Source organism: Mchenga conophoros, linkage group LG15, assembly GCF_057382185.1.
Source record: "Mchenga conophoros isolate Kocher_MC1m ecotype Shallow Benthic linkage group LG15, M_conophoros_male_GT1.1, whole genome shotgun sequence".
NCBI classification, from domain to species: Eukaryota; Metazoa; Chordata; class Actinopteri; order Cichliformes; family Cichlidae; genus Mchenga; species Mchenga conophoros.
This window is the reverse complement of record NC_140540.1, coordinates 36,585,651-36,613,390: the sequence shown is the minus strand read 5'-3', so window position 1 is coordinate 36,613,390 and position 27,740 is coordinate 36,585,651. Positions and strand designations below refer to the sequence as shown.

At 40.6% G+C, this 27,740-nt stretch overlaps 1 protein-coding gene across 8 annotated transcripts in view; it reads right to left on the bottom strand.

Annotated features, from left to right (window-relative positions):
* ptprsa (protein tyrosine phosphatase receptor type Sa) overlaps positions 1-27,740 on the bottom strand; it is a 231,936-nt gene that overhangs the window by 93,057 nt on the left and 111,139 nt on the right. For all 8 annotated transcript variants that reach the window (XM_085246290.1, XM_085246284.1, XM_085246287.1 and 5 more), the window contains exons 4-6: positions 21,888-22,033; positions 19,530-19,671; positions 1,675-1,863 (exon numbers count right to left, since the gene is read on the bottom strand). In XM_085246290.1, coding sequence (XP_085102416.1) covers positions 1,675-1,863; positions 19,530-19,671; positions 21,888-22,033 — 477 coding nt within the window. The remainder of the gene's footprint in view (positions 1-1,674; positions 1,864-19,529; positions 19,672-21,887; positions 22,034-27,740) is intronic.

The following is a 27,740-nucleotide window of genomic DNA, read 5'->3' as shown; positions in this document are numbered from 1 at the left end:
AAATATGGACAAAACATTCAGAAAAACAATGACGAGTAAACAGCTCTGTTTCAGTTAAACAGGACAAACAAAGACAATTGAAAAATCATGAAACAAATAAAGACAGATGGTACAGAGATTAGACAATAGACGCCAAGCTGAATTTCTCTGTGGATTATCCAGAGAGGCACAAAACTCAAAAAGCCATGTTAACAAGGTTACTAGGTAATTGAATTATTTTTTTGAGAGAAGCTGGCCCTCGACATGAGTATAATACAGTATGACTAAAGAAAATACTGGTGGAGAGAAAAAAAAACCCTACCCTTGCCGGATACTCGTGAGAAACAAACAACAATAATTCAAAATGTGATCGTAACTGTGCAATTAAATCTTTCAGTGCACATTTCTATTTGTTACTGCTTAATTTGAATATCTGGAATGTAAAAAAAAAAAAAAGCAACTCATGGCATGAAATTTAACTTACATATTTAAAAAGAATTTCATGACATAAATACATCATCATAAAAATTTGGCTTTTATGCAGCAGGAGGGGCAGTGCTTGTACCAATACTTGGTACTAAATATAGCCCATGTTTCACATGATTTATATCCTTGTCAACAGTTGCACAGGAGTCTAGTGAGTGACCAATAAGAAAAAATAAAAAACCCTGCAAGAATGTAATGAAATTACAAGACAAGGCATGGACTCAATTTGAAATTTAAAAAATTCTAAAATTCAATCTGCTTCAAAATTGAAGACACTAATAATTTAAAGAGGAACCAATAAAAAATACAGAACTGTGAACTTGCTCTGTAAGGTACAGCATGAATAGCTAGTTGACCAATTGATTACTTTGTGTACATAGCTCTCGAGGACCACAACTAGGACAGGAAGTGAATGACAACACACTCTTTATTTAGTGTCGTCTACCCAGATATACATTCGCAACAACAACACAAACAAGTCATTGGATTTTTCGAATGGTGACAAATCATCGACCAAAAATATCTACCCCTTGTTGCCCTGAGCCACCTGCGGGCCTGCACTTAATTAGCTACATAATTAGACTTTGCTTTACTGGGCCTCTCAGTGGGGTTTAATCAATGGGAACAAGACAACATATCCACCACTGAGTGTGTAGAAGATGGACCTTGCTCTTATTGTGTCCTGACACAGTTGTTGTGAATCCTTTGACCTCATTCTACATTGTTACACTCTAAAACATCATCTCCCTCACCAGCTACTGGATGATGACCAACAGTTATATTAACATGTACAAGAGCTTGTGTGCTTTACTTTAAAACTTTGTGCCTCTTCTCCATTTATTAGACCAACATCCAACACATTTAAAAAACCTTTTTGGGTGATTTTCATTTGTTTAGCATAACATTTAGCACAATGTAATGATTATACATTTAGAGCTGAATGAATTCTCGAGTCACAGATTAAAGTAAAGGCTGTTGAAATAATTAGCATTCCCAAACTAGAGAAATGAACATGTGTTCTCAGTGGCACTTTGAGAAAATAATTGACTTCAGAAAAGGAAATACTGGGCATTACACATACATTAGCTTACACAAAACAGCAAAAACATCAATGTTACGTGCCGTCGAAAATGTTCTGGGAAATTAAACGAGGGCTCACATTAGTAAGAAGGAACCAGAGCAGCAATACAATGCTTTAGCTTTCCTTACCTGAGCGTAACTGTTTGATTCGCCCATTACTTGCAGTGGGGTCAATCGGCAGGAAGTCTTTGTACCAAGTGATTTCCGGGTCAGGGTTGCCACTGGCGGCGCAGAGCATGGTGGCTGTTCGAGTGCGCTCCACTACTTTGAGCTGAGGCCCCATGTCAATGTTAGGGAAGCCTGGTGGAAGAAGGTCCTCTGTAAAAAAAGAGCAGGAGAGTGCACGTGAGTCCTCTGAGGTTATTTCATTCGCTTATTAATAGATTTCATTTTTACGTTTAGATTTCAAGTTTAAGTAAAGATTTGGCTCACTCTTTGGCTAGGTTAAGGCCACAAGATTTAAGAATATTTTGTGTTTATCTTTAGAACTCTCTGAATGTGCTACCCACTAGGTTGCCATGGTTACAAGTCCTCCTTTTACTATAGACTTTCTATAGTTTTTTTTTAACCATTGTGGACCAATTTCATATTATTTAAGCAGAAAATCTTAGACATTTGTTCATCTGAGCCACACTATCAACCCAAATGCCCACACTTGACACCAACAGACGCTTTTCATGGCTGACATTTTGACATGTCACAGTAGGGAACTACTGTGACGCAGTTCCACGAAGAATGCCAGTAAGCAAATACAGCGAACCAGCATCTGCAAAAGTAGAGCCTCTCCCCTCAGCCATCATTAATGCACCAGTGCTTTCCCTACTGTGACAAGTCAAAATGGCCACTGTGGAATTAAAAAAGTCTGCAGAGAGATGTAACTGATCAGATTTGACAGATCTGCATTAAATGTGCATGAGTTCGGCAGTTACAGTTGAACATATTTGCCGTTATTATCACGATAATTTAAGTGCCATCACACTAATCAGTGACTGTTATTCAGACACACGAACGCTGTGGTATCCTTACAGCTAATAATCACGCACCATTGAGTAATTATTTCACTTTAAACACATGACAGTCTAGTGTTCTTCATTGTCATCGTCGTTCTGATGCAGGCTCCATGCTCTCTTAGGGCAATTAGTCTCATGGGTCAAATCCCCTGACCTCTACCCGGACTCGAGCAGGGTAGTGAGTAATTCTCTTTTGATGAGAGCTGAGGGGGAAGTACCCTAAGCTGTAATATGATTCAGAAGAGTAAAGCCACATCCCAAATTGGAGAAGATTGACTGACTTAGCTCGCTTTTCATTCGGCAAGCCGATGACCTCATGTTCACTTTGCAGACACTGTGGTGGTCTCACGGATATTTTGCGAGCACTAAATCAAGGGAAATTAGGGGAGCAGCTTGAGTCACAGACTCTGACTATCTGCCTTTAAAGGACAGTCATAAAAAGCTATTATTTATTTTCCATTTGCAAGTGATATCATGGTGGGACTCCCTTAAAAACCTTAACAGGACCGAGGCATATTTCATTTTCACAACCACTACTGTCACATTTTTTAAGTCATCACAGTTAAGCATTTCAAATCAAAAGGCAGCAGGAATTTCAAGATAATGAATATTATTGATTCACGTAGCTTTCATAATGAATTGTTTTAGCTGTAATTGGTAAAATTGCCACATAAAAGAAACCGAAATACATACGCTTATTTTATGGATTTATATGACACACTATGTAGGGAGATATGGAGAGTAGAGTAGTGGTTTTATGTGCATTCACATTTAGAAATGAAATATTGAATCTTCAGACAATCTGAAAAAACAAAAAGAAGAACTAGAGGGTCCCAAATCAAAGCCGGTTAAACTAAGGCTGACGTCGGTCAAGCAAAATAAATATTTCAGTGATCGGTTTAAAAAAATGCGGGCATTTACATCCTTTCATGCTTTCACAGTCTCTCCATCAGTTATTGATGATCACCCCATATAATCTCTAGAGCTCAAAAAGCAAGCCACATCACTTAGCAAAGACATAGGAACGTGTTCTCACATGCAGCATCTTCTGTGTGTCAATGATCCATGTATACCATAAAATGTGCTGCACTTCAGCATTTCTCCAGCTTGTTCTGCCTCTTGGACAATGATATCTGTAAAGAGCAGGTCTACCTTGCTCTCTGCGTGTTACATCTGATGCCTTTGACGTTGCCGGATCTTTACGGCACATTGCGTTAACTACGTCTTTACAGTGTGAAAAGTGTCGAATGAAACCTAGACAGACAGCATTTATGAAACTGAAAACATGCACTATTAGACAAGAGTGAATGTGCACAGAGAAGCGAGGGAGGACAGAAAACAGCAGTAAACAAGAAGCAGGGATAGCGGATTCTCTGAGAGATCGTGCTATCGTTCTAGCTGCTCTGACCTGATATAGCATCGGCAGCCTTTCCTGGAGAAAAAAAAGGCTTGTATTTTGGTTGCTCGCTTCCCCTGGAATAGAGTCTGATAACATCTTTTCCCCTGAAGCTTACAGACTCTGTCGATAAAGGCGGCCATGCAAAAATAAATAGATCACTCATCGAGGGAGTGTTACTTTAGGGTTAGCCAGCCTGACTGTGAAGGGTAGAAGGAAACCAATGACACGGGATGATAGTATCCTAGAATTCCCAAAGGGCTAGTCCTCCATAATGGCACAGCAATTACTCTTCTATGACGTATGCCGTCTGAAATGACAGATCTTCTCAAGCCAAATGGAATCAACACACATGCATTATTCAACGATAATGTTGCTGTTTTCTTTTTCCTTCTTTTTCTTTTCTTGTTTTGCTGAAAGCAACCTTTGTCAGTTAGGCCAGTAATCACCTTACAGCCTCGCAGAGTGCTACGAGACACACTTTGCTGTTACACCCTGCATTTTGGCAAGAATTTTCAAATATAAATTCAGTCTTTTACTACACAAGCACAACTTCAGAACACTTTATATTAACTCAATCATTTCCTGGAGACGTACTTTAACCATCGCTCCAACTGCAAAGCATCTTCTTTACGACAGCACAATGCTTGCCTGAAAGAACTACAGTGCAAACATTCCATGCTGCTTGTGTTCATTAGTTTAATCCATAGTTATAAAAGGACAGTGTATATGGTTTGTGCAGCTTGGCTCTCATAATGAGCTGGGCAGGGATAGGTAGCCTGTCTGTGGTTTGCTTTTTTTTTTTGAATGCCATCATTATCCATAATTGTCTTTAATTTTGCTTCACCACTTAATATCATTATGCAAGTGACAGGTGCAAAGCCTTTAATCAGCCTCTGGTTAGCTTAGCCACCGCCCGGCTGTTAATCTGCAGACTCACGCCTGCTGTTGCGTTCTGCTTTCCACCATGCTAACTGCAGCCTTCCAAAAGGTCTGTCCTTTAGACTCACATAAGTCCCCCGACTAATCTCATTTCCACTGACTGCTCACTGCTACCAAACCATCTCTTAAACTAAATATATAAATAAATACCGAACCAGGTAACTGCACTAGACGCAGAAATGTGATTTGATGGCCATTTGGTTTGGCTTTCACTATTTTTAGGGCAAAGGGAACATATAATAGACTGATAAATGAGCAGTCTTGCTGAAAAGGTAATGTATAACCTTAGAACTCACTCTGCCATTTTGTAGGCAGTGCAAAGTACAGCTGTGTTATCCATGCAGTGTAATACACATTTATAATTTTCAGGACCTTAACCAAACCTAAACCAAACAGGCACCTGGCAGCTCAAAAGCTGGCTGGTGGTCAGCATATTGATATGCATATGGATGCTGACATATTACATTACATATGACTTTTTAACTGATGTCAACATCGGTGGTTTGAAAGCTCCCTTTTTTTCTCCGAGCCATCGGTTATCTTCCACCGATGGCTCGCTACAGCAAGAGAGAGAGAGAGAGAAAGAGAGAGGTAAATCTTGACTGGCTGGGACTGCAGCAAATGCCATGGGGTGTTCCACCATACCCCGCACCTATTACTCATATTATTATTTTCACTTACTGCAATGATTTAATTTCATCAGCAGCATAATGAGGTTAACTGATTACCCACCGCCACAGCATAGAGACACAGGCTTTAAGCAGCCCCGTGCATTGATACCACAGAGGGAGCAAGGCAGAGTGAGAGGAAAGGAAGGGAGGAGCGAGACAATGGGAGAGAAAGGGACATGTGTGTGTCGAAGAAGTCGCAAAGAAATGGGATAATAAAGACAGCGGAAGTGGATGAAAGTGGATGTGGATGGAAAAACATTGGCGCACTCTTTGAAAGCCACACACTGGAGTCTGAAAAATTAGATCTTTAACTAATAGGCAGACCCAGCTGCTCAGACTCTCAACAATGCAGTTTCATTTGCTCTGCACCTGTTTTGCAGCCACAACTGTTCACATTAACAAGGGGCCTGTGCTGAGAGGGTGTTTATAAAATACAGATGCGGTACAAATGGAGTAAAGTCCATTTGGTCAACAGAGCAATTTGTTTATTGGGTTTTGAACAACACGCAGAGTAAAGGATGTGAAAAACAGCTGTTGAATTCTGTCATCTGGAATTGACAGTTGGTAAATTTTGATAATAGAACATTTCCAAAGACACAGCTTCTGACCAAAGCAAATTAAACTTTGAAAGAAACCTGAACTCTCATCTCTTCAATACATCTCTCTGTGACATGCCATCAGTTCTATGACCAGTAAGATTCTTGTTGAACTGTTTGAGTAATATACAAAAGGAGAACAGTGGCACAGAAAGATCAAGGGACAGAAGAAGAATAGCAACACGGGGGAAATCTAATCACAGTGTCTCTGGCCCCAGCACTGATAGCCCTCTCCGGATAGCCATCTCAGCTGAATAATGGTTATTATACAGCCAGCACTCAACCTCTACACCCCCCTCCTCCTACAGACACTCAGTTCCCAGAAAGATGTCTGAAGTCTTGTTGATATTCTCCACAGCTAGCACATCGAGCTACAGAGGGCAACATTTGCAGCCAAATCTCCCAAAATATAACCCAACGACTCAAAGACGGGCGATAAAAGATTGCAGAACAAGAAAAAATTCAGAAATGCAAAATACTAAAATAAGAAAGATGTTTACAGCATTGCTTACTGCACTGCAAAGTTGGTTTGTGTGGTCAAATTTCTGGCCGTGAATATCCAGAGCACAATCAGGCTTTTTAATCAGGCCTAAAATATGACAGAAAACACTCAGTTGACAAAAAGAGTTTGAATTACTCCTCGTAGGTTTTCAGGAGTTAAAGGGTTAAAAAGAACAAATTGGTTTTAGACAGTTTTCATTGACGCTGCTAAAAAGCAAACTGTTGACTCATTTGTCCGTGTGCTGTGTATGGAGAGAGGAAATACTGTAACCTAAGAATGTCACAGAGTGTCACTGAATCCTACAGCGGCTCTATATCCCATTAAATTGGCAGTGTGAGTTGTGCCGATTGCTTCTAAATTGTAAGTGGACAAAGGTTGGTGGCGGCTTGCGTGCATCTCCCAAACACATCCTAGACTAAACTATAAAACTATCATTACCACTGAGCTAAACACCAGGTTGACATCATTTTTGCCAAAGAAAGACAAGAAGTGGAACAATATGCAGCAGCTACCACAGGTAGCAGCTATGGTTGACTCACAAAAAAAAGCCAAAATAAGAAAGGGAGAGGAAATTTACAATGTCAAGTAAAGGAAAGTGTATCACTGAAAAGGAAACAATTTCTACCATCAGGCTGAACAGTTTAACACTGTTAGCACTGGGGCCTCATTTCCTGCACATTACAGGCAAAGTAGAGACGTTTTTGTCCATTTAACATTGTGGGTTGTTTTTTGATGTCTTTAAATAACACCAAACCAAGTTTCTCTCATGGTAAATGCAGTTTTAGTGCAGAATACTTTTACTGCATTTACAACTACTTACAATAAGTGCTAAAGTTAAAGATTTCAGCTTAAATTGTTGCACTGAATTCAGCAGAAGTTCAAAATTAAGAAGACAACCTCCGCCCCAAATTTTTCTTTTGTACATTTTTTGTTAAATCAAAGCTGATATCACACATTTTCACTAATTTAACATAGATGAAATATATATATGCATTTATTATTGTTGCAGAGACATAAAGAATGCCATCTAAGCAGGGTGTCGGCTGATTTTTGTATTTTAACAATGTAAGCTAACGCGTCATCTTTTCCTCACCAGCAATTTTAAAAACCTGGAAACCAGAGTCCAGCCTATAAAAAGATGTCATACAGGTGATGTGCTGAACCACCGTGATAGACGCTCCAATGATCCCTTTCCTACACAGCAGAGAGGTGGAGTGAAAATGTAAAAAAAAAAAAAACATGAAAAAGGCAAAATTGTGTTTACCTTCCTCAGCAAGTGGAAGTTTATCAAACAACCCACAAAACACCCCCCACCCCCGCAACCCCACCTCCTCCTTTCTGTCCTGTCAGGCTCCTGAAGAGTCTGGGTAAGACAGGCGAACTCCAGGGGAGACAGGAGATGGGACCCGGGCCATTAAAGGAAGTGCCTCTCCGTAGAGAGACGTCAACCAGTCAGGTTTAGTTTAGTTTGTGTGCATATATGGGAAGGAAGAACCGTGTGTGGAGGTGTAGTGGGCACGCTGAACCTTGACGTCAGTTTACTACATCAGGTCGGCAGTGCTGCTTTGTAAGACTTGCACATTCCAGACTAGCCTTGTTTAACTGTTAAAAGTAGTTTTCAGTTCTAAGGAATGTTGTGATGCTATCTCGTAGTTTTATTCGTTAGAAACACAGGCAAAGATGCCTGGTTACACACATTAAAGGAAATTTTCTCAACTCATTTTTTTCACTTTGTTTTTTTTTTTTTAACTGACCACTTGAGGAACACTGTATAATACACTTGATAAGTTTAGTAATCATGTTTTAGTCATAATCAGTATTTGTAAACTATTTAAAGAGCGTCTGTGATGACTGAGAATGCTCATTTTCCCTTGTAAGGTCAGATAACCTTGCCATCATTCTTCAGTAGTACCTACTCTGTGGCCTTAAAATATGTATTGTCATTGGTGAACCTAGTCATTGTGGATTTGGTTGGATACGTGGAAAGGCTGCTCCTTTAGACAGATATTTGTAGGTTCAGGGCTGGTGTGTGTGAGGGGAATCAAGACATGGTGCTCCTGACATGTGAAACAAAGGTTCTTTAAGCTGGCCAAGCAACTCTGGGCCAAAACAACAACAGATGGAGAGGGCTGAGCTGCAGCGTTGCGCCATTCCTGCCAAAGCAATGAATCAAACCCAAACAAATACCAAAACTTCAAAGCAAAGACCGACACTAAGAAGTGCTGGACGACTGCATGGGCTGTCGGTGATGGGCCAGTCACTGGCTAGGGCAATTCTTTTTTTTTTTTTTGCCTGGCTTTTATGCTATTTTGAAAATTTTGTAGGCTGTCACCTTGATAACTGAGCTTTGTAAAGTAAAACTCAAAATGTTTGCTACCTGGGAATGAGAGTTGTGTATTACATAAACTGTTATGGCACTGATGTATGTCTTCATACGGCAGTGATTTTCCAGAGAGGTGAATTTATATTCTTTATCACAAGTCAGGATTAATTAATTCAATCATTCCATGACGATGATGATGATGATTTTTGAAAATGGTGCATGGAAATGGTGAATCATGTTTCCCATTTCCAACAAACCATAATAACCATAATGGACAGCCGGTAAATTTTCAACATACATGACTCAACCATAACACTGTGATGGCATCAGCCACACAGGGGTAAATGAGTCCATTTTTTACTTTATTAGTTTGCTTTGCAGTTTTTTTCATTAATCATTTGGTTAAACCTAACACTGGTATTATGAGGCGTGCACATAGTAACATTGTGTGGTTTTTCTAAAATGTTTTGTTATATTAATTATGTTTCTCTTTCTTTGAGTTACCTGGGTTTGGGCGGTGGCTGTTTCCTGTCTGGGCAAAAGGCGTGGCTGAGGACTGAGCAGGACCAACCATGGGCTTACCGGGAGCAGGGGTGTTTTAGGTTTAGTTAGGTTATTCTGTGCTTAGTTAATATTAGTGTGTGTTTTCGTTTTCCCCCCTATTGTGTGTAAATGGTTTGGCCAAATCATTATAAAAGCTACCCTCATGTGTCTTTGTAATTAGGCAAGGCAAGGCAAATTTATTTGTATAGCACAATTCAACAACAAGGTGATTTAGGTCAGTTTGTAAGTTAAGTTGTGTCTCACTTTGTTTTGTTTAAGTTTCTGTAAATTCCTTTTTGTAGAGTTATATTTAGTTGACCTCTTTTATGGGCCTGCTAAGTATGTTTTTGAATTTTGTTAATTTTGGACTTTTTGAGGGTTAAAATAAAGAAAACCCTTTTTGAAGATACTTTTTTGCCTGTGTCCTCTTTGCTTTGGTTGCTTGGTCCCTGACAAACATTCAGCACATGAGTATGGGAGTGAGGTTTATTGTCTTAGTGGCCCATTAGCTTAGTGCAATCAAGTCATAAATCACTGGTTTGGGGACACCTTTGGTGAGCAGAAGAACAATTACGAACATGTAGTGGTTTGAAATGAGCAGAGGACCAGTAAGATGAGTGCTTAGTAATCACTTAATGTCACTTTGGGATGTGAAAAAAAGGATGTGCCGCTTACTGTGAGAGCAGCTGGAATGTTGGGTAAATACGTCACTTAGAAGATGACAATGTCAGGAGGTCATGGGTAGAATGCAGATAATCTGGCTGTCAAGAAAGAGCTCTGAGGCCCTCAGCATCAATTTCATTCAGTATCATTTCCCTCTGTAAAGCAGCCTTCTGTAGAATGCATGAGTGGTGAGTAAAATATACCTGCTACTGAGGAAAAACAAATATGCTATGCCTTAAAATGTGACAACTCGGTGACCAATCCATCTACACCGTTATGTGATGCTTAAATGAAAGTAAATGTGGAAGGATGTGACAGAAAATGTGAAGGGCAGAAGTGAAAGCGACACATGTTGGATGTGCTGTTAACCTTCAACGGCCAAAGAGCACAATGTTGTGTAAATATGAACAGTTGCCATTAAATCCAATAGGATCTGGGCTGCTTCCAGAACAAAAGCTTTTTAATCATTAAGTCCTGCACAGCCTCTTTCACAGACTTTGGTTGCCTTCGTGCTCCTGTTCTATACTTTTCCAATAAGTGCACCTTTCCCTTAATTGCAAACCGAAATGCTCTAACAATTTTCATAAAGTCCCAGGTTTTTCAAGTTAAAATATTTGCTACGATTGTGCATTGGTATGTCTCTTGCTTGTGATGCATTACTTATTTTGAACCATGAAAGTCTTCTCTTTGCTTTACTCAGTCTTAGATGAGGCCTATCCTCCTGCCGTGGTAAATATACTACTAGCCACACTGCGAGGCTTCCCATCCAACTTTTGCCACAGGAAGTCTAAGCACGACACTGGTGAGGCATGCAAAACTTCAGGTCTTATCAACTCTGCCAGTCCTGCAGGGCCCGCAGCACGACCTCTGTGTTGTACGACCGCAGTCACCTGGGTTGGTGGCTGATGTATATGGATTAAGCTGGTGGTTCGGGTCATATCCTGTTGCTTGTCTTTATGCATGAACTGGGACACTCCAAAAGTCCTCTCCTCATTCTGTTTCCACAGGAATGACCTTGTCCTCCCCTCTTATTCCCTGTTTAGCTATGGAGGAATCTTAGTAGAGTTTGGGTCATTAGACGCTTTTGGAACGAAAAGTGCCAGAGACTACCTTAGGTTAAGTGTCCACTTGGGGGGGGGGGGGGGGTCCACCGTGAAAATTCCAAGTGGACTCCTCCAAGTCTTTTTTGTTCCCACAGTAACAGCTTGTACACTCATTTTTTATACAATGCTTCAGTATGTGGTTGATATCTGGCTGCAAGATAAGACGAAACGGTAGAGAACGTTTTTGTATTTCACTTTATTGAGATAAAATCTTGCTTTTTTCACTGCTTATAAGCTTAGTAAAGCCTAGAATACAATTTTGTCTTATTAAGAAACAGATTATGAAATTGCCTATGGGAGGAAAGAAGTCAACGGCCGCAGGTTTAATCACCAGGGCAATTGTATGCTTACAGTTGTAAAAGCCTCCCAGAAGACTGATCTTTCAGTGTAGTCTCCTGCCCCACTCATTGCCGCGAAATGAGATCCATTTATCTGAAATTCCTATCCAGTAATAAACCAATCAGCCAGACACTAACTCCCTGTCTGCTTACCCGTCTTCATCTCTATCACCCAGTGTTTTATTACGGCTGTGCCCAGATGTCTTGGGTGGCTACAGTCACTCTACTTGAACAGAAATTATGTGAAATGGATGGGACTGCTCAGGAGCCATCCACCCCAGACTAGAGGCGAGCTCTTTCCTCTTATCCCACTCTATCACACCAGCTATTTTGTCTTTCCTTCTTTCTCCTTTATCTGTCTTGCTACCACTTAGCTTGTGTTCTGTTTCTTTATCCTCCAATCACACCTGATTACCAGATCACAGGTTCAGGGGATCAAAGGATTCAGTGTCCATAAACTCATATGTCAGTGATTTTTTTTTCCCCTGGAGGGATTTTTCTGGAACAAGAGAGAAAAATAGAGAGAGACTAACAAAGAAGGCTGATAATAGGCATAGAAATGCCAGTGTGGAGTGTGAAAGGGGGAGTACGGTGAAACTTGGGTAGAGACAAATCTTCCAAGACGTGAAAGAAAGTGGTGGAGTCACTGAAGGACAGCAAAGGGGGATATTGGTGAGGAAACAACATGGAACTTCTTAAGCCTCCAATAAGAGAGGGGCGTGAGGGCCATCCACGTGGTCAACAACCACCTATTGATTTGTTGTTTGTGCCAAGCCTGCCCTCTGCTCAAGAATACCAGCAGAGAAAGGAGGAGGTCTGTACATCCATTTATCCTAAAAAAGAGCTGAATAACAACAACATAAAGAACAAAGAAACTATACCAAAATGCATTTTTATGAGTTAAATAATTCAGGCAACTAAGGCATATCTTTTATTTATGCAGGTAAAAAAATCTCACTGAGAGAGACCTGACCAGGAGGGCAGCATAGATAACAAAGAAACAAACACACCTGGCATTCAGCACAGGAACTGAACACAAACATGTGGCTCGTATGAAACATCTTATGTTATCAAAATACTTTTTTTGGCAATCATTCTAGTCAGTAAGTGTTGGGGACTAGCAGAAGAGGGTAAAGGTCATTTTAGACACAGGCAGAAAGGAAGAGGAAGAACAAACAGATCTTTTACTGATACTGACAAACAAATTCTGGGTGGCCACTGCCTGCCTGCTAAATTGTTGCCTTTCTTTGTTTCTCTCTATACTGTGCACACATACAAGAAACAGAGCGAAACATATCACCAGTGTCCCACGCACCAATCTGTACCATGCATTCTTGCAGAGACTTCCGGAAACAGACTATTCCCTTTTCTCTTGTTCACAATTGCTCTGGTTTCAGTGCTTTAATGAATGTTTCATCAAGAGTGCCCAATGCCTTGAAATCCTCCTGTAAAATACATTAATTCAACCATTAAACACAAACATTATTCTGCACTCGCAGACAGTCTTTATTTTCCTTCTTTGTAACAACACTGGTTGAAAGAAAAAGTCAACCCACGGGACCTCTTAACTTCATCGAAGCCACACAGTCTGGCTAGTGTCGCACAAACAGTTACACTCCAACCTTCATTAATGCTTTCTGTAGCGGCCTGTGAGATTTAAACAACAATGTGGAAACTTCTGGGATAAAACCTCCCTAGAAACTTGTTCATCAAAAAGTTTTGGGATGTTTGCAGGACTACCTGCTGTGACGGAGAGCAGTTGTGAATTCCGTTTGTACATACTTTGTCTTACTGTACACTAATAACCAAGACACAAAGTCTCTAGAAAACACTATGTAGATTTTTGCACTTTCATGCATCGCCTTCATGTCTCTTCTAAGGGAATGTGAAAGTTGTCATGATGAGGGAACCAGACTTTGCAGACCCTTACTCACAACAAGACAAGTCTACAAGCCGGAACAAGTAGCCAAGCAACTGATTTGTGCATTACTAGCTTTGTCGGATTATGTTTGTTTGTAATTGTGACTTAGATGATGCTCACACCCCGTTTTACACATAATCGATTTAGAAATCCTACTAAAACCAATACAACACCAACTTTTTCTCGCAATTGTATGCAACTGTAACTGTATATATTAGTAAGAAGATGTAAACGTCATTTCAGGATGTTACAAAAACCCGACGGGACATAAAAATGAAGTTATGGGTAATATTTCACAACTCTAAATGCGGGTTTGCGCTTGTTAGGTGCGTACAGGGAATACTGATGAAATGAAAAGCAAGGAGGAGAATTTTTTTGTTTTCTCTCTTATCGCCTCCCCTTCTGTTGCAGCCTTGGTTGAAAAAAAAAAACTGAATTAGATTGCGTCACACATTTCATACCATAAACTTATGTAACATCAGCCTAACCTTCAGTCGTTCATTCCTCCTTTTTTAGCCTTTTCCACTGTTTTATTCTTTTCTTTACTTTTTTTCTGCTATCATAGCCAAGATCCAACCCCTGTATGAGACATCCACACCCTCTATTTGCTGCTGCCCACTATGACAGGATGCACTTTCTCACATTTTCTTTTTCAGTTACAAAAGAAAACAACAAGAGTGAGAGGAAGAGTGAGAGGAAAAAGCAGAGAGCATATTGTTAGAAAAATTACGTGAAAGGGCCAAAAATGTGTCTATGGTAAACAGACAGCAAAGGTGAAGTTGAGATTGTTCCTTTTTCTATTGGTCGTCTCTGTGGTCAGTAAAGCTAAACACCCAGCACCACTACAACCCACCAAATCTAATTACTGCACCTCCCAAGCACATATTTCACAGTTCTCTACTCTTCTCAAATAACAAGATGTTCAGAAATCGCAGCGCTTGATTGGTGCACTGACTGTGTGTGCACCAATCATCAGGACACCGAATCCCATTAAAATTTGCCATTACCTGCTCCTGCATGAGAGTGGCCAATTTGCAGACACCCCAATCAAACAGTAGTCTCACTATGCCCCATTCCTCTTTGGGTAATAGTGGGTGCGCCCTGAACGTGAACCACATAGTGCAGGTTTGTGGCGAACAGGCAGAGTTTTTAGTCTTGAAATGGTGCGTGCAACTTTTGCTGACCTAAATCCATTATGTGGAAAAATTTTGGCCCATTCATCTTTACAATGTTGCTTTAGTTCGTTGATGTTACATATGCACAGTCCTCTTAAGGTGCCATCACAGCATTTCTGGACTTTGACCAAGCTATTACAACACCTCGAGTCTTTTGTTTTTGCAGCCATTCGGTTGTACGTTTGCTCGTGTGCTTGGGATCATTGTGCTGTTGCATGACCCACCCACACATGACCTCACATTTGACTGAAACAAAGCGCCCAGGTTTTGTGACTCTAAAACAAACCCATGTCATAGTTCATATGAGATGTGTGTCCTGGTACGCTTTGGTTTTGTCTGTCTTGTGGTTTGTTTGGACGCAACTTTGCAAACAAGTTGGAAGCAGCTGGTTGCTATGGAAGGAGTAAGCATGTACTAAGAGGCCATGGCGAATCGCTCATACCTTATCAGCTTATCAGTCACCAGTCATGAGCTAATGAGCATGCTGGGTTCCTTGGTCAACAATCTAAGATGCCCCCCCCCACACACACACACACTTGAGAGTGGGAAAAGACAATAAGGCTGTGAATGCGACTGGTGAAAAAAGCAGCAAATATAAAGGTCCAGGTCAGTTCTTGTGTGTTGCAGCAAGTGTGTGTGTATTAAGGTAAGGTTTTGGTGCTCACTTATTAAAAGCGCTCAGCAGTTGTGCCTTTTTCTCATCTGTTTGAGGGTACTTCAAACTCAAAGATAGGCACATATTTTTCTTTTTTTCTAACATTAAAAAAATTGAATATCAGACCCAATTTCATCAATCACAGTTTTTGCTACTTGGGTTGCCTCATGGGAGACTTCATTTGCAGCAGTAATCACAGGGCAAAAGACTGCAGAGAGAGATAAAAAGACGAACACACAAAGAGGGATAACTCCTCATGATCTCCTCACAGCAGCATGAGCTGACGGTATCCCAGTGGCAATGTTGCCTTCCCCCCACCCCTTTGTGCCCACACACAAAAAAGACGAATCTTAAAATCTATGAAAAGAAAGTAAAACATGACAAAAAGCCCACAACAAGCTGCAACTTGTGTCAAGTCTCAAGAGTTTGCTTCATACGGCGGTCCCTCACCAAGGACTCCCAGAGGACTGTAAGCAAGTCTTACTAGAGCCAGATGGCCCTGATCTTAGGTATTCAGCTGCTGCAGTAACAGCCAAGGAGGTGTCACAGTCAGTGCAAAACACAACCTGCCATTGCCGCCAATAAACACATGCACACACAAACAGTGGAGACAACAGATGAGAACGCAGGGTACTGTCATTGTCACGGTATAGTGAAAAAAGACATGGATTAAAGCTAGACTGCACATATCTTTAGATAAAAAAAGAGAAATGCTGTATCGTGAATTCCTGCATGCGCAGATACAATGGTAGATGAATGAACTATAAGCACAGGGTGTGGTCAGCTGCAGCTATTTAGCTGGTACCATTTTAGACAAGCATTGAATTGTGAGTTTGGTGGACACTGTGCTGTTGCTAATTTCATTTTAAACTCTGAGCGAATCCCATGTGCTCTCATGGCAGATGAGTTTTCAGTATGGCAGAGAAAGCTATATTGCAGTCTTTTGGTCTGTGTGCTTATCAGTTACACCGCATACTGTCCAAATAAACTATATGGTCTTACTGTGAGAGAATATTTCTTGCCCTCTGCATATATATATATATATATATGTATGTGTGTGTGTGTGTGTGTATATCTGTGTGTGTGTATATATCTGTGTGTGTGTGTGTGTGTGTGTGTGTGTGTGTGTGCATTACATTTATGTGTGAGCCATGTAAATTTATTCAAATGTGGGTATGTGGATGCCTCTGTGCATGCAGCTGTACAGTCTCACAAATATGCACTGTGGCTTTTTCTAGCCAAGTCACCCATCACGGCGACCCATTTTCAATCTCCCTAGATCCCAGACCACATCCCTATGTTTACTGCGAATGTGTCCCTTGTGCCTTGTGCCATATCCCATAATCCTTTGCCCCAGTGCCAAGAACCAGTGTTGGGCTATTGTCCTCCTCACCTGTTCTGTATTGCCAGTCGCCCGCAACACTTCCTGTTTTCCTTCATCTTTGGCCAACTGTTCTCCATTTTTCACCCCCCTCGTTTTTTCCTCTGGCTTTTCTCCACTTCCACCTTTACCTTCATACTTTTGCTTTCATTTACATTCCTCATTTTTTTCTCCATCACTTTGTTTTCAGTTAACTGAACACCTGAATGAAATTATAATAACCTAAAATCCAAAATATTCCAGTTTCCTAATTTGTCTTTCCTTTTTCCATTCTCAACCCTTGATAGATGGATGCAGGGCCCCCCCAGAACTCATTACAGATGGAAAACAAAGAGATTGCACTGCTCTGCTCCTCTGACACTTACTCACATTCACTCCCATCATCACATTCTCATCCCTCCTTAAGTGCTGGGTCTTGCCTGGGCAGGAGAGCTGCTGTCTTCCTCTGGGCTCAAGAGGAAGCCTCGTTGAGCTGATTCCAATAACTTTTCATTTTCCTTCTGCTCCTGTGGACTGCCCTGAGTTTGCTCTGTGCTCTTTCACACAGCCACAAACACACACTAGTACACACACTCATATGAACATGCCAGGACTTGTAGTTCAAAATTTGGTGTGCTTGTTCCTATTTTTTCAATCTCTTGTTTAAAATCGGTATGTGTGCCTACACTTTGCATGCCCTGCGCTTCGGCACAGTTAATTTGCCTTAAAATAATTAATAATGTATCAAACTAAGAATTAATATGGCAGGATATTAAGCCCTTTAACCCTTTAAGACCTACCATAGAACCAAGTTCGCCAGAGCTTATATTATATTTTTACATGCTGTGGAGCCATTTTTGGGAGCATTTCAAGTTGCTATACATCAATACAACCATTATAGCCCAAACTTTAATAATATGTCTGCATTAGGTGCATAGTAATTACATAAATTGCAAAAAAGTGCAATAAACTACAAAAAAATTGAAAATCGTTTTTGTTTTTTTAACATATATTTCTAGTTAGAGAAATTTAAGAGGCTTATCCCTCAAAACTGTAAATACAAAAAAGTTACACAAACTAGTTTCCCACCACAGGAAATTTATTTTGAGTGTCTTCATAGTTTTATTTTTGAAATACACCAATTTTTATATACTGCAGGAAAAACGAAAATAAATATTATAGTGCAAATTTGCAAAATAACAGCATATGCATCAAAATAAACTATTTCCAGCAGTGCAATATGAGTCTTAAGCATCCCAGAAACGACACAGAAAGTCATAAAGTCAAACATAACTTTTTAAAACACATAACAAGTAAAACACAAGCTCATAAGGCCCCGATCGTAAAAAACTACATTTCCGCAAAATTACGTCACTTCCGGTTTCGGGCAGGTCATGCGGTCATGTGATAGTTCGCGCTGATGGACGTAGGAAGTGTTACAAACAGCTGATCGGATCGGCGAAGCGTGTTTCTGGAATATCATGTTTTTGTTGCTGCAAGTGATTTTTATGCAGTTTTTGCAAAGCTATATGTGGAAGGAAACTGTGACCTAGGACAAGCTGATGGCATAAGATGTAAGTACAACTCCTCCAGTTTCATATGCAAAAAAAATTATTGCGCTAGCTTGCTTGGTTGCAGAGCTACCGGGATTTAAAAATAGTTACGCAAAACAGAGCGTGCCCGCTCCGATCGGCTGTAAAGGGCTAAACATAAGTTCAGGGCTTCCAACGTAATTAGACAGCCACACAAAATCCTCGTCTTTCAAATTTTTAATGAGGAACAAAGACAATACCCAAGTTAAGAGAAGAGGAACCGTTGCACCGAATGACATCACGTTTCATGTTCCTGCAAACTGCAACATGTTCTGGTTTTAAGACTTACCAGAGGGTTGCATTTTGCTTTTGACAGTTCAAAAGCAAATTGCAACCCAAACATATTTAATTGTGTAATGAGCAAAGTACCTAAATGTGGAAAATGCTGGCATTTCTGCTTGCATAATCACTTAAATTATTAATCGCTTCTTGAAAAATAACTTTTTCAAATCGAATGGACATTTGCAGCTCTATACCTAGAAGACTCCCACCTGAATAGCACCCAGTCATCTGCTTTTGGGGTTGTTTCTAACAATAACTGACTGAAAATTCTGGGCCAGGCCTCTAAAATACCCCCACCGCATGTGGATGTGACAGCCAAGGAGGCCTAGCTTGTGCACTGTCGGCCAGCAATTGCTCAGCTTCATCCAGGCCTGGAAACATGGCAGATGGCAGTAGGAGTGAACAGAGGAGGAAAAAGACACCATGCGTGTGTCCATGAATGCGAGGCAAACAGAGACAGGTAGAATGACTGAGAAAAAGGTGTAAACATGTGACCACATGTGCTTGACTGTCTATGATACCTTCATTCATCACCTCTAAATCGCTGCAAAAAAATGGTGTAATATCTTTACTGAAACTAAAGTACCAACCTTTAGCAACAAATCAATAAAATGCATGTTAGGTATGGCTTTACACACATTCTTTAACCATCACTTCAGGAAAACCATTTTACACGGCAAAAGAATTTGTATCAAATCAAAGCATCTACAGCTGAAGACATCGTTTTTTATCCCCAAAAAGTAAACAAATAAGTAATAAATAATAAACTAAAAAGAGTAGGGCACTATCTACAGCTGTTCCAAACAGGCTTCACGAGTTAACAGATGTCATCTTTTGAGCTCATGGACGTACGTGTTCATGATTTATTTTGTAGTTACGCCTCTGCACACTGTTACATAATTCCAGATTTACCTCGGATGATGGACAGCTTGGCGCTGGTGACAATCTCGCCTTCGCTGTTCTCAGCCACGCATTCGTAGACGTTCTCGTCACGTGGCGCTCGGAGAGGCTGGATTCTCAGAACTGCACCGGCACCCTCGTCAAACTCTATGGTCTGTGGAGTTGAAGTGTAGGGAACACGGTTAAGTCAGACAAATGTGTGATTTGGACTGAAAAACTACTACTTTAACCTGAAGCAACAGGTAGGCAAGAATGGCAAACCTGAGGAAAATAAGATTCTCACATTTCCTAAGGAGATACAAGGACGAGTGTGTCATCGGTGCTCCCAAAATGTGAGAAATCGTTTTCAATTCCACCAAGATATCATTGCTTGGAAAGGTACCGTGTTGGTAATGTTTTATAGCCTGAGGCCATCAGAAATGTAAAAAAAAAAAAATCATAAGGAAGCATACTCTCTCTACAAACAGTGTTTGTGCTTTGTGATTTTATCTGTTGATTTGATCTTTAATTATGCCCTTTGTTCTCTATAAAGCCTTTTGTTTTGAACCTCAATAAAGGAGCCTCTTCAAAACAAAAAATATCAGACAACGGTCAGAATACTGGTTTGGTTATGATAAAAATATATTATTTGCTATTATTACTATTATTCTATAAGAAGAGCAATGTAAACAAAAACTTACTGAAAATGTAACAATGCGTGTGACTGACAACTGGACAGTTTTACAACAGTAGTCGCAGAAATTGGCCCCTGGCTAGTATTTAAATAGCCTTGTTTGATCTCCCTGAACACCAGCATATCAACAGGCATGTATCCTGAAGCAATGAGCTGAACTTCAAGACTTGGGTAAAAGACTAGAATTTAAATTATGGAAAATCTCGGTTAATTAGCCCTTGATTTGAATATTTCCCATGCCTTTCTCTTTTGCCCTCATTCTGGACGTGTGAAGTGTCAGTGTAGATGGTCAAGACTGCCATTCTCACAGCAAACCTACTCCTCCAGTATCTGTCCTTCCCCGCAAAAGTTAACACCGTCTCAGCCAAGGACTCACTGCTGTGAACTCTGAGCAAAGCATGACTATAAGATGCAAGTACAAGTCTTCAGCAGCCCTGCTGCTCCACTGTTGCACATCTCAGGGCTGAGCCGCTAATTAGGCTAAAAACACTGCAGAGCACGGCATCATGATTGATATCAAAGCAGCTGTCTAGAGGGTGGAAAAGGGAAAAAAACCCCAGCTACTTCAAAACCCCTTTATAAATTTTTTTTATTTAATTTTATGATAAATGGAGAAAAAGAAGCGTCCCTTCTGGCGGGCTCCTTCACGCCCTTGGCTTTGTTTCCTACTTAGCATGCAGACGAGGCAAACGCACAAACACAACTTGTCTTTTAATTTTGTCCTCAGTGGAAATGCTGATCTCCCCTTGTCGATGGTGCCATTTTTTGCTTTTTTAGCCCCTCCCCCTGTGGCTACCGTCATGCCGCACTGTGCATGTCCGTGTGTGTGCGTACATGTGTGCGCATCCCTGCACTGTCATTGTCATCGTTGTTAACGAAAGCAACTTTTTAATTAAGAGACACTGAGCATCAATCAAGACTTTTAGAGATGCCATCTGGGATGCCTGCCGAGAAGTGAACAACAAACATCATGAATAACGTGCAGAAACATTCACACAGACAGGGCTGTGTGCTGAAAAAAGACAGGAGGGAAAAAATGTGACAACAGCAGAGTCATTCAAATGCAAAAGAAAAAAAAATGGCTTTAGACGAATGAGAGGGTTCTGTATTTCATTACTGACCAGTTGCTACTGGTAGACTAGCACACTGCTTAAAGATTAGAGAAGCAAGCCAACAAAGATGCTATCAGCAATAATTTCAAGGCTAATTAAAATGTTGCTTTTGATAAGGTGGTGGAGTGCCCCCAGCTGCAAGAGAAGACTTGGAATTTTGTACTGCTGAGAAGAAAATATGTGGTAAAACGTGTAATGTGGTATTAAACTGTAGGATTGTTATTTGTCACAACAGTAAATATCACAATATATAAAGTAACAAATGGTAAAGAACATTTGTTTATTACACAACTTTCTATTTATCTAAATTTTTAGCAGCTTCCCCCCCCCCCAATTTACTCCCATGATACTCCAAAATGTTTCAATGTAATGTTCGCTGACATGAAGATACAACATTTTTTTAGGTCAATACATTTTTCGACAGTGACATTTTTTAATATGATGCATAAAAATATTACTGAGTATTTCACCCAAAGCTCATTAAGGTAAAGTAAAGTGGGACAATTCCAAAAAAACGATCCCACAAAGAACAACAAAGAACATTTAGAATAAAGGCTGCACCAATGGACAGCAGGTTTCACTTACCTCTATACGCTGGGAGTTCACCTTCTTTCCTTTTTTGTTCCAACTAACCTTTGGCTTGGGGTCACCTGTTGCCTGGCAGACAAAGGAGACCACACCCCCCGAGACACCAATCTGGTCAACGGGAACTTTTGTGAAGCGTGGTAGTGCTGAGGAGCAAGACAACAGAGAAAGAGGGAGAGGACAAGAAGAGAGGGAGATACATTAGTAGACGAAAGGCAAATGCAGCACCACCAGAGCTAATGCCATTCTTACCATAATTACATTTCTGAAAATACAGACTTTTAAATCCCGGTTTAAGTGCACGCATCCATAGAGAGAGACGCTAGTACAGAACGTCTCATCAACCTCCACTTGGCTCTTCCCTTTCAGTCTCTTACTCTTGTCTCCATAGCACAGTGCTGCATCTTAGTGTTACAACTTCAGAGTTCTGCTGGGCTGGGTAGAGAGCATTGTGGTGTGAATTTATATGTAGAGTCTTTGCTAAGGCGTAGACGATTATTAGCTTAAAATGATTACCCACAGAGCAATAGAGTACAGCCTAGCATACTACCGGCGTTGCTGGGAATACATTAGCGAAGGCAATTAAGAAGATGAGACAGTAAAAATGAGTTTTTGTTTTAATTTGACGCTATTTTTTTTCCAAGTGCTTAACATGACTTTTCCTGCTGGACAAAGTATAGCACTGACTAAGCCACTGCAGCAGTTCAATTCTCACTTGCACTAAAACATACTAAAAATTGATCTGCCCGGGAAAATTGATGCTTTTGCCCGTCAAAAGTTTGTAATTTTGGTGCTTTTGGAGCTGGAATTTTCCCCTCCTGCTTGGGTTGCAGCAAGTTCAAGACAACAAGTCTGATAGAAAGAGAGAAACAGAGAGAAAACAGACTCCTGGGGAACTCGTTAAAATGGAATCATACAGATATGTGGGGATGATCAAACGGCCAGCGCATAACGTCAAATTAATAATTAAGGGACCATGGGCCAACACCAGTCTCCAGGCACTGCTAAACACATATGAAGGAGAGTTCCTGCATTCATTATCTGGTAAAGAGATATACGCAATTGGAGAATGAGGTAAGGGGGAATAGCGTTAGACAAGGGGAAGGAAAAGAAGAAGGGCGAGAAGAGGCACTACACAATCCAAATGTTTCTGATGCAAATATCACAGCAACACACACATACTAACTTTAGCCTGCTGAACATTGTATTTTTTTAAAGTGTAAATGGTATTGCAAGACTGTGAGATTTTAAAGCGCTAATTTGATAGTAAATTTTGTTTTCATATATAACAAAATCTCTTCCTGCAGTCTGTGAGAGATGGATATTGTCCACACTGAACTAAATAAATATTATTACAATAACATTACTAACTTCAGAAGCTTATTCTATGTTTATGATACATGCAGAGTATGTATGTTACAAACCAGTTCCTTCTGAATACAAACCTGATGTTACTTAATGAACTAATTTAGGATTTAAACATAAAGAAATTTAAATTTGTCAAACAATGTTCTCCAGCTCACAGAAACCATATAACATGCACGATAAAAACAATGAATTTACAAAAGAAAACAAAACAAATAACACTCTGTTGTTTATTTCACTAGAGTATACTTCCTATATCTACGGTTAAAGGTTGTGGTACAATATAGGTACGGCATCCTTTCATCGTCATCAAGGACCAGGCCTGCTTTATTTGTGCGTTGCATACTATGACCCCTTTTGGCATTTTACACTTTCAATTTCCATTCTGAAACTGCACAACACAGCTTTACACAACACAGCTCCTCTGCATTTGACCTCCCCCTTACAATGCGCTCTCTGTTGAGACAGAAGAGGGATTTACACAGATCAAGCCTGTGGCGGTGGTTCTGCTGAAGGACAGCATTCTTTGATTAGTTTTTCCCCTGGACCATTTGACATTTCCACCCAGTCGCCTTCTCCACCTCTCCCTGTCTCGCTTCATAGGATGTGAGAAATGTACAATAAATGCGATTGTTTGCATGTGCGTCTGAGTTGAACTCGTGAAACGTGCAGAATTTTCAGAACTAAATAGTTTTCAATATTATCTCAGCAAGGTTTAAATAAAGCGAGACAGCTGGGGAGCTGAGAGGAGAACGAAAAAGAGTGTGACCGCTGGGAAGGACGGAAGGACAAGTGTAGCAGGAGGTGGAGAGGTCAGTGGTAAAGAGAACACTGGAAGAGAAGAGTAGAGAAGGTGACGGGAGGTCCAGAGAATCGAGGAGAGGCTGTGAAGAGAGAGTGCTGCATATTTCTAAAGCTTTTATAACTTTCAGTACCTATTGCTTTTTTTTTGTTTGTTTTTTTGGTTATTTGCATTTTTCTTTTTCTTTTAAATGCATGAGATCAAACGGCCAGTTAATACCTTTTGGAAACAGTAATATCTGCTGTACGTGCTGCAACATCTTAAACTCCTTGGCGTCTGGTGTCCATGTACCCCTTATCAGCGAGGCATTTACGACAGTATTCACTGATCACGCCACTAACAATAAGTCTGATTTCTAAGACCTAGATTTACATTAACTCTCATCTAAAGCGACATTCAATAACGACGAAAGGAAGGGTGACCAGGGTTTTGTACATTTTCTGAAAGCCGTCCTAGATTCTTCTGAATAGAAGACATCCATTGCCTGGGGACGAAATAAAAATGTAAAACGCAGCTAAGAACGTCTATCACGGCCACCAGCTCAGCTGTAAGGCGGCACTCACAGCTCGACAAAAGCTAATGCTAGTGCTAGAAAATGGAAAGGTAGTTGTGCAAATGTAAGACACAATATCTCTCTCACGATGAGGACATCAGTCTACGGCCTACAGATGTCACTGCTGTCATAGGTTAATCCCTGGGCGTCACTGTTCACAGAGACATGCATCTCAACTTCAACCTCTACAGAGATTACTGCAAGGCATAAAATTGCACATAATTATATCGCACTGCCTGAAAGTTTTGTCACATAAGGACTGGCAAAAGTTTTAACTCTAGCTCTGCTCTCCTTCCTTGTATTTTTAAGGGCATATTTTTAGACTTTAGTCATCTCACAAAGTGAGTTTAATGTTCTTGGAAGTCAGTAGCTTTAATTAACTTCCAGTCAATTCGGATTAGGTAAAGTTGTCTGCACAATTCATTTAGATGGACTCCCAGTTTAACTGAATGTAGTTCTTGTTTTCAATAAAAACACTAAAAAAGTGTGTTTAAGACATTAAAGGAATAAAATGAATGGTGGGCAAACGTATTCTGCTGAGGTGTTTCTGTGTACCTGTCTGCATATGTTTGACTGGCACTGGCTGTTGAATGTCTATAAAGGTGCAGTTACTGCAGGTATGCCGTGTGTGATTGTGTGAACTCTGATGAGCATAATTAACCTTTTGTTCTGTTTTTCCCAGCTGTGATCCTCTGGGCTTTTGCTGCCAGTTACCACTGACTCCAAGTTCAATTTGAACTTTGCCAACACCAGTAATTGCAGGGTAAGAAAGGTTGAACGGAGCCTGGATTTAAAGTGCTTTGCAATAATGAATAATGGCACAGAGGGTCCTATATCAACAGATAAAATTGTTCACAGTGTTTCCTGCATTGAATGGCCCATGTGATGACGATATGCACTGACACCAGTATCAAATTATATCAAATGCAAGTACAAAAACTGCAAGTCTCTGGCAGCCTTCTTGCTCATTAAGGCTACATTTAGCACCAAATCCTCCAGGCTTCCTTTGGTCCAGTGGGTAAAAATAGCTTTCAGTTCATTTTCATGAAGGCAAAACATTTAGAAGGTTCTCTTTGTAGGCAGGTTATATTCCCACTAGTGCCACCTTTTCTGAAAATATATGCACTTCTATGGCTCTAAGGTAACTCGCATGTCAGTCTCCACGTACTGTTGTTCGTTATGTTACCAGAGATGACATTGAAAGGACACTGCACCCACAGTGGCCATTTGTCCCTTCTACTAAAGTCTCCCTCTATTCACTAAGCTTCCCACAGACAGACTGAGGTACAGCCTTGCCTAGATAAGCACACAGAACCTGTCTTTATCTGCCTGGCAGGGGGACGTGGCCTAAGCTAAAATAACCAGCAATAGGGGCCCAGCTATCTTCACAAGGCCCCGAGAATAGAACAGATCCACGCAAACAAGAGTGAATAGAAGAAGGAGGAAAAACTCACACTGTGCACACAGACGCTTGTTTAGCTAATACAGCAACCACCTGCTACTGGCCGCTACCTCTGTTGGACCCGATAACACAGAATACACCAGCACTGTGATTATAAAGTGGCAGAGAGTGGGAGGTGGGAATGTGAATATGAGACGGCTCCATTTACAGTACTTTACTGTTGTCGTTTGGTGGGGGAGGAGGGGTGTGAGAGGAGGGAGGGGACTGGCTTTATGACTAATACGGTAATTGATGGAGAAAAGCTTCTCGGGTCATAAATAGGAGCCATTATCCTCTGAATTAGCAAAGTGGGAGACAAAATGATGCACAACCATTCAGTGATTTGCAGAGAATTGGTAAAGGGCACTTGTTATCCATCTTGCTACAAATAGGTATCTTTCACAGCACACGGGACATTTACCAGCAATGTCTAAAAAGTACATTTGGTACTATGAGAGGTATTACAACCAGCAAATCAATTTCACTTACTCCAGGCTGCTGCAGGATCCTGAGAATAGGGTGGTCAGGATGGAGATGCAGATTAGTATAACATTAATTTTGCTTTTTTCTCTTCTTCTTCCTCTTCTTTTTTAAATGCCAATTTACTCATAATGACTTAAAAGTGCATATATGCAACTTAATGCATATCCCACTCACGGCCCTTTTATCTAAGCAGACACTCTAAAAGCCTGTCTGGCAGGGATAATCTTAAGTCTACTTTGTTCTGCTTACACAGTGCATGCGAGAAAATAGAAACCACAGTGTGTCACAAATTTAAACAAGTCAATTTAGTGACGCTAAACTAAGATTAAACTTAATTTCTGTGTTACCCAAACAGCAGACACATGATCTACAGGGTGCAGTCAATATACTTCAGGGTGGAAATTCCTCATCTCAACATTAACTTTGATTTTTGTAAGGCCTAAAAAACCCCATCTTACTAGGTCAACTGCTGGTCTCGCTTCAGTGTGGGATGTTTCCAGGTGCAGACGGGGGCTAAGAGAATTCAAGGCATCGCAGACTTGCGTGACTTAGCCACAGCAGCCACAGGGTGAGTAAAAGGGAGTGGAAGCTGACGGACTAAGTGAGTGACCTGAGACAAGGGCAACTGGAAGCAACCTTTATTAATCCTTACACAGGTTCCTCAGCCTTGTGAGTTTTACTTTTTCTAAATACAGCTTGTTGATTGAAACCTCCCTTTTAGTCATGTTGTCTAGAGCTGTTGAAAACAATGACTGAATTTAAGCTTTTAGGAGGAAGCAAAAGGTCAGCGCTGTAAAAGAACTGAAAGCACTTGATTCACACACATATAAATAGAAAAGCTTCTCTGCAAAACTGTTTCATCCCTTTTGTTTTCGTAAAACATCACACATTAAATTACCTACATTTGTGTCACTTTGTAACTTGTACGGTGTAACTATATGCATCATAAATCTATAAAGCTAGCAATCCTGGACCTGATCAAAAGCCTTGAACCTTATCAACACATGTGTAAGGATGGAGGGATAGAAAAGAAAAACAGGTAGGCAGATAGACCTTTTAGCCAAATGCACATTCAATTGAACGAGTGGATAGACCCACACATGCAACCCCCCACCCAGGCTTAAACAACCAAGCCCCATCAATCAGGACCGATTCTCACAGGCTGCCTGGGCAGGGGCCATCACCATGGAAACCAAGCCTTTACTTGAA